General features: G+C 33.5%; 1 protein-coding gene across 1 annotated transcript; it reads left to right on the forward strand.

Annotated features, from left to right (window-relative positions):
* Nucleotides 1–5,904: 5,904 nt before the first annotated feature.
* Nucleotides 5,905–10,274, forward strand: LOC143233858 (uncharacterized). Its single transcript, XM_076470659.1, has 6 exons — nucleotides 5,905–5,991; nucleotides 6,407–6,410; nucleotides 7,513–7,562; nucleotides 8,571–8,627; nucleotides 8,825–8,851; nucleotides 10,170–10,274. Exons 1-6 carry the CDS (start codon nucleotides 5,905–5,907, stop codon nucleotides 10,257–10,259), a joined length of 315 nt encoding a protein of 104 aa, XP_076326774.1. The 3' UTR covers nucleotides 10,260–10,274.
* Nucleotides 10,275–11,875: the final 1,601 nt, after the last annotated feature.

Below are 11,875 nucleotides of genomic sequence, written 5' to 3' on the forward strand. Positions count from 1 at the left end.
ATACATAAGTAGATATGTTACTTCAAACAATAAAACAAAACTTGTGTAATTATTGTGGCTCTATCTATTGCCACATAGCTAAATTAGAGATGGCTAGTGCAGATAGTCCTCATGTAGCTTTGAACACAATTCAAAATCAAACACTGTATAATATCAGTTTCCCTTCTTTCATAGTAATTGAAGAATGTGTAGGTATTGCCATATAAGGTATGGTAGATTAGATGGTAATACACCATATAAAAGGTACATGTGCCCTTTTTGCCACAGTATAGAAAATCAATCAAATGTGTTTCTTTATTATTTAGTTGTAGCAAAGCCACTTACTTAATTGCGTTTAGGGGCTATATTGGAAGATAAATGATATATTTAATGGAAATATAGAGAAGGAAATTAGTAAATAATGTATTTAGTTACAAACATCAAACAATAAGTCGCTATATAAAGGTTTTCCCATCATTAGGGTTCAGTAAAACACACTAAATTAATTCTAATGAATTTGCCATCTTTGTTGATGTTGCTTACCAAAGGCCTCATGTCCATCCATTTCTGCTTGACAATAGGATTTTTTTTCACAATAAACTGAAAATTCCGTGAGGGTTTTACAGGATAATCAAAACATTGTGATACTTTCATGTTACACTCACATAGTAACCATTATCCTGTGTTGAACTTGTGCATCAATGCATGAAATAGAAGATACAGACACACAAACTAATCATCTGGTCCACTAGTGCAGACAGCCCAGATGTACTCCACCTTTCAGCAGTTAAGTAAGCCTAAGTATCCGTTACCTTTAATACGTACTTCTAACTTTGTTGTTGTTATCATCTAATTCTAGCAAATCATTAAATCATGTAGTTTTTTTGTACTCCCTGATTTTTATGTTTAACCTCACCTACTAATATTTATTCTGACAAAAAACAAACCAAGATGCTATCATACCAGACTATGGATCTGTGTGTCTGTCATTCGCATCTTGTTGTCACGAAATAATAATAACCGCACGTTAAGAGCGTGATGACAACTGTTTGAGGAGACACGAGTGAAGGTGCGTGTGCTGTTAACTAGCTGTCTTTCCTGGAGTCAGTCATGTCAAAATTATGGATAGCTAACTATGTTCGCATATCTGGAAAAAAAAAAATCAGGGTCAACGACTTATTAACATTTGTAAGTAACATCTGTTTCGAAAAATGTGATGTTTAGAACATGGAGTTTGGTATATTTATTCTTCAAAACATGATGGATGATACTCCACTTTCTAGCTCAAATAAGATTCTAATCTCACACCAGTTAAAGTTGCACTAGTCCAATTTATAATTTCACACCAGTTAAAGTTTCACCATTCCCGTTTCTAGTTTCACACTAATAATTAGATATTTGTTCCCAATCTATAATACACGTTCTTGTAGCTCTAAGTTTAAGGTAATGACTATTTTTCAACTCAATTGTATATTCTGATGCTCCATCTAACTTGTTTACCAATTTTCCTTCAGTAATGGTTAAATAGTACTTTTTCAGCTAAAAATGATTATGGAAGTGTCACTTTAAAAACGACCAGATATAAATTGTTCGATACGTGAATGTTTCTATAGGTTGTTGATCTTGTTCCTTGTCCCTGGCCCGGCATAACCAGGTGGCTAAGGCACTCAACTCGTAATCCGAGGGTCTCAGGTTCAAATCCCCATCACACCAAACATGCTCGCCCTTTCAACGATGGGGCGTTATAATGTCACGGTCAATCCCACTATTCTTTGGTAAAAGAATAGTCCAAGAGTTGGCGGTGGATGGTGATGACTAGTGGCCTTCCCTCTAGTCTTACACTGCAAAATTAGGGACGGCTAGTACATGTAGCCCTCGTGTAGCTTTGCGAAATTCAAAACAAACCAAAGCATCGAATTAATAAGCCATTCTTCTTGGACACCTAAACAACAAGCCTAAATTTAGTCCTACTGTATGCATCAACATAATTACTTGTTTTGAATAGGAGTGTTAAGAGAGCTCATTGATTTGTGTCGTCAGTCACGATACGAGTTGTTTGTTCACAAAGATTCACTTCTCATCTTATCGGTTGTCTAAACTCCTATAAACAAAACAGGAACATGTTTCTGATTCGCTTATGAAAATTTTATTGAAAACGTTCCATGAAACATGCGACAAAATATGACATTCGTGTTGCTAATTATCATTGCATTGATAAACATATTGTTCAATTAGAATTATAATAAGCTTGTGGCCACCTGCTTTACTTGTGTCCTGTTCTTAGGAAAATATCTGTAGTCAAAAGGTGCAGGAATAACTGGCAGTTCACTTCAGCTGCTAACTTACTTGTAATGTTGATCTATATCCTGCTGGTGTGTAGGATAGCCTTATTGGTTAATTGTTAACATGCTATTCTAAATATCTACGCCATCTGGTGAACGAGTATAACTTCACGTGTGTTGTGGGACATGGAATTGAATATAGTGTGTTATATGCGATGATATCAAATAATAATCACATCCTCTATTAAAGTCTAGGCCGTCAATATCCCTAAGTGGAAGTAGATCTAACAGAAAATAATTGATGTTTTTAACTGTACTGAGAGATAAGTCACTAATATCTGCGAGTACAGAGTGCGTTATATTACAAACATTTTGGAGTCTTACCACCTCCTTACAGTCTACGTCGCTACGTCTGGTCATCTTCTACTTGACAACTGTGCATCTTCCCAACAATCCCGCAGTGTAATTTCCGTTGCAAAAGACTGTCGTGAGGCAGACAATGTCCAAAGAAACCCAAAGATGCTACATGAGGAAACTTGACAGATGTATAGTAAAGTATAGATACCCTATCAATCTTCATTTGATATATACATACAGTAGTTGAGCACGAAGTATGATTGGAAGCCTTAATTTGGTAAAATTATACCTTGTAGAAATTTCTCCTGACGGATATCATTCTGAATTATGCTGTGTGCATGAGAAGGCTTTTTTTATTTCTACTTACCATTGTTTTCACCTGTTGCAATACGTCACAATTTGCTTAACCCGATTGAGGTACGACTTGTTGTTGGTCTCTTTCTGGATTATCCTTGTACCCAAAGTTAATCCATATTACTTTCTTTTCCAATACCTTTAAGTGTAAGGACCTTCCCAGTCCATGAGATTCTAAATTCCTGATCTGAATACATAGTGATCTAATTACATGAGCATTCTACATTAGAAATGGTTGTTACGTACCTTTTAATTTTCGTTGTCATCACAATACCTACTAATCGCCAAATAATGTCAAATTGTACTTGTGATGCGTACAGTTCCAATCACGAAATTATACCGGCTGTGGTTGTCACGTGATTTGATTATTTGCATGTTCAGAGTATTTTTAAAACAACATACTGAACACAGTAGTTAAAGGTTATTTTGTTCACAAATATTTATAGTTAATGGTTTCTTGAGGATGCCCTTTAATTAGCTTCCAGTGCTAGAGACTCCGAAAATCAAAACTTTGTATTAACTGTACGCGTTTTGTTTTCCGTTTCTTTTTCTTTCACACTGGAGAGCCTCCTTATTAGTAAAGAAAGCAAACGCTATTTTGTTATAGTTCTTATTTTTAGAAAAACAGAAGCTTAACTAATTTTAAGAACTTTCAGAAACTTAAAACATTTACTTCAACAGCGTTTGTCGATTACGTTAGTAAATACCCTATTCACCATGATATTAAAAAACAAACATTTAACTTTATCGAATGAGAAAATTGAGACAAAACCATTTCTCTTTGATTCCACGTTCAATTGATCCATCTACATATCTTTCTATCGCTGGAGGTGAGAACCAGGAGTTGGCTAGACGAAGAACAACTGCTATTAACAAAGTGCAGCTGTGCCTCCATCTTGCCTGATCCTAACTCTAAACTGCGACATGTAAAAACCCCTTTCTCAAAGTTTTGTAGGTAATAAAGTTGGAGAGCCATAATAAATACAGTTCTGTCACCTTCAGTTCATACAAATATGTGCTAGTCTTGTAATAGCCAAAATAACAGAAGGCCTGTGAATCTGAAGATGGCCTAAGAAAGTTGAAACGTTGTTCTATTTTATTTTAATAAAAGTTTTAATACACATACCAGCTGTCTTGCGATATAAATTAACGCTTATTTGATACGTGATGGTACCGATTTATTACCCATATTTCTATGTGAAAATCATATGTATTAATATACATACATACAGTTTGACGTACAAGTTTCTTTCCAGATTTAAGAGAAACCCATAAGCTCTCTTTGTATTTATATTTGGGTAATATAGGCAACGTTAAGTTTTTTTTCATTTTCGTGGTATTAACAATATTTTGGTTGAGAGACTAAGACTAACTTTGTTAAACTGCAACTTCAAACTTATCTTGTAAGATATATTAAAAGGCATCGAATTCCGAATTTTACCAGACAACAGATGAACCATTAAAAGAACGAACATTCAAGAGATGAACCCAGAATTAAAATAGAATTGAACTCACCTTTTCTGTTATGTGATTTTACTAGCAGAAATACTGGAGTAGAAAGAGAGGCAAAATTTTTGTTTCCACAGGTGGCATCTGGCAGTGTTGAAGTTAGGACTAGTTAAATATCCGGGAGTTCCCTGCCTTTTGTCAATATTTGCGGACTTCAGTTGTTGAATTTCCCTCTTTTGGACTTGCTGGAACGGATTCGTCCACAGTTTGTCACCTCACACTTGTTTGTTCATTATCATTATTTAAACAGCTTACATACATGTGCTAAACCTATTCCCTGTAGTTATCGGGCTTCGTAATGTTACGTGTAAGTGATTTCACGTAAACCCATCTTTGAAAAAAAAACATGAGACATTATTTCCTTAAAGAGACAATTTGAAGGTCGTGTAAAAAAATTAAATATTAATCATCTCGTGCAAACCGTATATCGACCAACCAAAGCTATCATGTTTTGTTTAAACAGTTTTACCTTTACAGTGATGTGTCATGTACGTACCCAGTATGTGGAAAGTTAACAACTTTAAATTCTGCATAAATTTCAATGAAATTTGTATAAATACAGACAGTTTCCACGATTTTATGTGAAATCATTCAGTGTTTGGGTGGTGGGGGGGAAGGTACATTTTCGGTTGAAATAAAGAACTAACTATAATATTCCTGGGGATGTCCGAATATATGTTCGTTTTTAAATAGTTGAGAAACTACAATTATAACTACGAGTTATTGCTTAATACCACAAACATGTAAGTATATTCGTGGAACATTACATGTCGACCCATCGACTAATCCCTCGTATATAAAAGGATATTAAAAAGGCCTACAATAGCGACTTACAGTTTGATATATCAGAGACCCTCAAACACGGATTAGTGGTCGATATATCCAATAAAAATCTCAATGGCTAATTTTCAGTTTTACCACTTGTTTGCTCTTGTTATGTTATTCAGTCAGGTTAGTGGACAATTTTTTTATGAAGATATAGAAAATAAGCTGTTTCTTCTGGCCTAATTGTTCTGGCTACGTTTGTAAACCTCTATCTGAACACAAATCAAAATGATTCTTTGTATCTTAGAACGGCTGGTATGGATATTAACACTTTTATTCATAAGGCGAGAACAACGTTTCGACCTTCCTAGGTCATCTTCAGGTTAAGGTTTTATTTCACGTGGGTTTCTCGTCATCAAGAAAATTATTCTTTATTTTGAAGCGCAAGCCTACACGAGTAATAATCTGTGCTTTGTCCCCTTAGGGTATAAGAATCAATGTTTAGTGTTATAAACTCTCTGCTAACTGTAATAGCAAGATCGTACTAAAAATGGTTTATTTTTATGTTTTTTAATTATAAACTTAACATTGATGGTGTATTATTTATTATTATATTTTTCACAAGAACGTCGACACGGTTAGAAGAAAATACCGAAGTATGAACGAAGAAAAGTATATTACGCCACACCCGCCAGAGGACGCACCTACCTTAGACGAGCTTTGTGAAATCCCAGCAAACGGAAAGGCGAGTCCATAAAAAACACTTAATCTTAAGTTCTCTAATTATCACCAAACAGTAATTTATATACTAGAATAATAATTAATAATTAGGTGCTTGGATTATATTGTAGAAAACAAGAAAGATAAACATCTGCGAAATGTAATATTTTGAAAACTAGCTTCTCTATATTATGTTGTGCAACAGTCAAAACGTGTCTGATCAAACGGATAACTCTCAGGTTTCCTCTTTAGCTCTACGTGTATTCTTCATACTTGCTATTAACCAACAATAGATACCTGAATATTAGGTCTAGTTACTCATTCTTTGTTTCAGAGTAATGTAGCTTATGTCACTCAATCTTTGTTCCACTAACTGAGATTAAGTTAATCACTCTCCGATTAAGAGTATAGGACGTTAAGCTATTTACTCTTGGCTACAGAATGGTAAAACTGAGCTATTAAGTAATACTACGGTTAATAATCTCAGTTGGTTTCTAGGGCAGTTCTGTTTTAAAATATAAGCCACGTTTGGACAGTTTAAGAATTCAATCTGAATTTTAATTATACAGATAATTATAAAAATAAAAGGAAGAAATATAGTGATAGGTACACAGTTTTGATTAAATCATTGTTCAAACAAATTTGAGCAGGCGACTTGATAAAATTGTCGAATTTAATTTCTTTATTAGTTCGTGTATTATTGAAAAATAGCTTATTTAAACTTTATTAGTTCGTGTATTGTTGAAAACATAGCTCATTTAAACTTTATTACTTCGTGTATTATTGAAAACAGATAGATCATTTAAACTTTATTGGTTCGTGTATTGTTGAAAACAGATAGCTCATTTAAACTTTATTAGTTCGTGTATTGTTGAAAACAGATAGCTCATTTAAACTTTATTAGTTTGTGTATTGTTGAAAACAGATAGCTCATTTAAACTTTATTAGTTCGTGTATTGTTGAAAACAGATAGCTCATTTAAACTTTATTAGTTCGTGTATTGTTGAAAACAGATAGCTCATTTAAACTTTATTAGTTCGTGTATTGTTGAAAACAGATAGCTCATTTAAACTTTATTAGTTCGTGTATTGTTGAAAACAGATAGCTCATTTAAACTTTATTAGTTCGTGTATTGTTGAAAACAGATAGATCATTTAAACTTTATTAGTTCGTGTATTGTTGAAAACAGATAGATTATTTAAACTTTATTAGTTCGTGTATTGTTGAAAACAGATAGATTATTTAAACTTTATTAGTTCGTGTATTGTTGAAAACAGATAGATCATTTAAACTTTATTAGTTCGTGTATTGTTGAAAACAGATAGTTCATTTAAACTTTATTAGTTCGTGTATTGTTGAAAACAGATAGATCATTTAAACTTTATTGTATTTCCACATAACAAACCTCCATAAAGAACAATGAGACGTTCTATGATCTAATTTATAAACGTAGATAATACATCACTAGAATCTTGCATTATTAATATATATTTTCTACTTAATGGAGGTTGTTACTCTGAATTTAATTAAATCTTTATTTTTACAGAATTCCTCAGCTTGTATCACCTGCTTTTAGACTTGGACAGTCCAATCGAGGTAACTAATAGAGTTACATCTTATCTTTAAAAATTGAGAAATGGTTAAGTCGAAAACTTTTAGTATCAATGATTAAACGATGGTATAAATTTTTAAGTTTTCGTTAGTTGGTTGTTAAACGTAAAGCTACACAACAAGCTATATGTTCCGTGTCCATCACGGGTCTCAAAATCCGGTTTTTCGTGCTATAAGCCTTTAAAGCCATCTTTGGTCTTAACCTTCTGGAAGCAACAAGAACGAAAGGTTTACGTTTATTGACGATAAATGTCAGATAAGAGTCAAATATCCACAATAATAGATTTGGAAAATGGATGTTCAATGTTTACTCACTGTCAGCTCTACGTAGTTTTATCTATTGTATGAACAAAACTTAACGTTCTTGAAGGTAGAAATATTGAAAACACTGATTAAACGAAAGTTTGATAGTCCTTAGGTTGAACTTCCACAACTCTATACACTTTGTAGAGTTTAGAAATGTTTTATTAGGATTTATATGGTCCTGATATTTAATAGTGTTCACTAATAAGTGTTACAGTTAATGGTTACTTTTCACTGCCAGATATTACTGATGAAAACATTTCTTTAACTGATAACAAAATGTTTATATTTCCTGATGCTGAGGACCGTGTCGAAGAAAGAATCATTAATATTTCTGTACCTCAGATGAAATGTAATAAAAACATATATATAATACTGGTCATTGTGCTCAGATGAGAATTTTTAATAGTGGCGCTAATAGAATTCTCTATAGCTCAATGCTACTGACTCGTCAACAATATTTAGGAGCGATAGGTAACTTAATAGAGAATCGAACTTAGGTGGTCATATTAGTTCACGGTTTCTGCATCTGTGAACATTGATATGTTACACTGAGAGTACAAGTGACTCTTGGTGTTATCTATTGAACTTATTTGAAACTGTATAAGTGTAGGTCTTTTTAAAATCTGTTCAAATTTATCTAATTATTCTATTAGTTTTTGAAACTAAGATATTTTAATATCTTTACAGAACAATAACTTCGTGGGAGACTACAGAAACTGTGTGGAAAAGTTCTTTGTTGCCGAGGTAACGACGTATTAATGCAAAATGTGATGTTAAATAAGCACTTGTTTCTGTTTGTTATTAGTTAAACTTTATTCAATATACATTCGGGATTAGATTGTCCAATAGAAGTAACGAAATTAAAGCATTTAACATTATCTTTATAAACTGATTATCACGATATAATAAATAAACTGATTTCTTTGTTTATCTTTTTCCAGTACTTGGAGTGCTTTGAATCTCTAAAGGTACGTAGGTTACGAATTATTTGATTTTCAATATGTTTTTTGTTATTTAACGTTGTTCTACTCAAGAGAAAAAGCAAAAAAAAAGTTTGTGTAATATAGAAAATTCAGAGGTTGCTAAGTTACCGTCAGAATAGCAGGTTTAGACTTGTACTCAATACCTTTTCTAAAGGGTGGTTTTATATTTAGGGTCTCACTTCGTATGTTACATAACTATATCATCAGGCAGACTTTATTATCACTTGATGTTTTGTTGAATTTTGCCCTATCCTACACAAAGGCTGTCTGCGCTAAACGCCCCTAATTTAGAAGTGCTAGACTAGAGTGAAGGCACCTAATCAACACCACCCACCATTAACTTTTGGGCTACCTTATACCAACGTAACGTGAGATTGACTGTCACGTTATGCTGCCCCCAGGGCTGAAAGGGCGAATATGGTCGTTGACTGGATTCGAGTCCTCAATAAGTAGATTGCCAGTAGAGCGCCCTAATCACCGATTCGTGCCAGGCCATTTATTACTACAAATAGCTGGTATTTCTCTATCGCTATCCAAGGTTCTGAAATACCGTATATGTACATTTTTACTGTATTCGGTATAACTCTCATAATTATCAGATAAGTAGCCAAGTACAGTAATATGTTACAAAGATCTTTCTCTCAGTTCTGACCTTTTAATACATGTTGAATACAATATTTAACCTTCTGAACTACTGGATGAAGACTGGTGTTCGATACTCATACCGACCTCTTAAATACCGAGATTCAAATTTTGTTTGTTTTTGAATTTTGCACAAAGCTACACGAGGATTACCTGTGCTAGCCGTCCCTAATTTAGTAATGTAAGACTAGAGGGAAGGCAACTAGTCATCACCATCCACCGCCAACTCTCGGAATACTCTTTTACCAACGAATAGTTGGATTGACCGTCACATTATAACGCCCCCATGGCTGAAAGGGCGAGCATGTTTGGTGTGACGGGGGATTCGAACCCGCGACCTTCGGATTATGAGTCGAGCGCCTTAACCATCTGGTCATATCGGGCAGATTCAAATTTTTCTTCAAGTACTTTGCAGGTTTGTATAGCTTACTCACGAAGCCTAAAAGTAGTAACTAGTTGGAATTATGGTAGTTAGTTGAAACTATGGTAACTTTTTAACTTATGGGAACTTTAGATTTTCTACAGAAAACTATTATACTGGTAGTTTCTATAAAGAATCATAGCAGTAAGATATTTAGTAAATAATTCATTGCTATAATTTTATTATTTACTATAAGCTAATGGAAGTTCAACCCAAATCAAAGTAATTCTTGTGTTTCAGGATATTTGGGAGCTCCAGGAGATATCCCCGAAACTTCGGCATGTTAACAACTGCGTCACAAAGAAATTCAAAGATCACAAGGTAAGTTAAAAGTTACGAAAAAAATCTACGTGCACGCCAAAACCGAACTGGTGGCGTAAAATCACTTCCTCAGCAACGTATCACACAACTGTAACGTCAGAAATGACCACAGCGTGAAACGCGATTCGTTGATAAACTAGGAATGAAAATTAAAATATTAATCAAGTATGATTTATGACAATGAATTAACTTTCACTTCCTCTGTTGAAGTTTATTTACACCTGGTGGATTTGCTAGTAAGTTTGTTCTTTATCTGATGACATTATCCAAGCTTCATAAAAGGTAAGACTAATTATAGCTAAAACAGGTAACAATGACAAAATGGTCGACAGTAGATCTGTAAATCTAGACCAGCCATACCTATAATAACTGGTGAAAACTACGGTAAATATTCAAAACTACGGCAATTGTTGTTAATAGTTGAAACTATGGCAAGTATTTGAAACTACGGTAACTGTTTGAAATTTGGTAAGTAGTTGGAATTATGGTAATTAGTTGAAACTATGGTAACTATTTGAAATTATGGGAACGAGTCGAAGCTATAGTAATTAGATGAAGCAAAAATAGGTGAAAATATGATAAGCAGTGAGAGGTATGGTAACTAATAGAAATTATGGTAGCTAATTGAAATTACGACAACTAATCAAAACCGCAGCAATTGGTAGTAATTTTGTAGCCTGTAATAATAAAATGTTTATAAGTAGAAAAGTAACATTCAGTGTTAGCAACTAATTGACTAATCTGTACTGATTACGAGGACTGGATAGGCTTAAACCTAACTCAGATATTAGATTGTTCACCAACAAAAGGTTCATCGATCAGATGTTAAAATCAATCAATAGAAAATAAACCACTTATTACATATGGTTAAAATACATAACGAAGCCTGGATAACCTAATTTATATTCGGAAGTTTTGGTTTTGTCCTTTTATAAGTAGTCACAACTAAGCCTTATCAGCAACTGGATATTGATAGGGAAGAAACCTGAAAGCTGATTTCCTTGGAAATAAGCGTCGGTTTATTGACAAGAAAACATATAAAACATTTGAAAGAAAGCATACAAATTAACAAGTGAACTTTCTAGCAACACTGGCTCGTGGATTAAACCCAGGATTTGAGGGATTTAAAAGTGATGTTCAAGCTTAGGTGTTTGTATAAGTGACAGCATTCTTTACAACTTATTAATTTGGTAAAAACATTTTGAAACTTGAGAGTTCTTTTAACATCTCTCTCTCATCTGCTTTGATGAAAAGTGAAACTCTGAAGACGATTAAGTGCTGTTAATTTCACTTTTACTTAACATTCATAACTTACGTAGAATTATTTTTTCTTAATATTTCGTCCAGATTATCCTTCACGGTTTTGCTTTTCTTTACACAAAACACTGCTGTTTTAAAATTCGCCAGTAAAACATTGAATAACCACGAACAGAACAAAACCTTCTGATAAATTAAACACTTGCATCTTCAACCTAGTCTACACTATCTTCTAATCCAATCGTATGTCGTCAATATTTCCAATAAGGAAATAGTGATTTCTCACTATTATCTACATTAGTCGTTCTTTCAGTAAACTGACTTCATGCGAAAAAAGAAAGTTAACTTATTAGAGATTCTTTTACCTC

This window comes from Tachypleus tridentatus, chromosome 1 (genome assembly GCF_004210375.1).
Source record: "Tachypleus tridentatus isolate NWPU-2018 chromosome 1, ASM421037v1, whole genome shotgun sequence".
NCBI lineage: Eukaryota > Metazoa > Arthropoda > Merostomata > Xiphosura > Limulidae > Tachypleus > Tachypleus tridentatus.

What these genes read in the sequence shown, in the direction of transcription:
- LOC143233858 (XM_076470659.1), top strand. Translation starts at nt 5,905, where the DNA reads ATGAACGAAGAAAAGTATATTACGCCACACCCGCCAGAGGACGCACCT. An exon ending in AAAAGTTCTTTGTTGCCGAG is followed by an intron (nt 8,628 to 8,824) that starts GTAACGACGTAT and finishes ATCTTTTTCCAG; the next exon opens with TACTTGGAGTGCTTTGAATC. An exon ending in AGTGCTTTGAATCTCTAAAG is followed by an intron (nt 8,852 to 10,169) that starts GTACGTAGGTTA and finishes CTTGTGTTTCAG; the next exon opens with GATATTTGGGAGCTCCAGGA.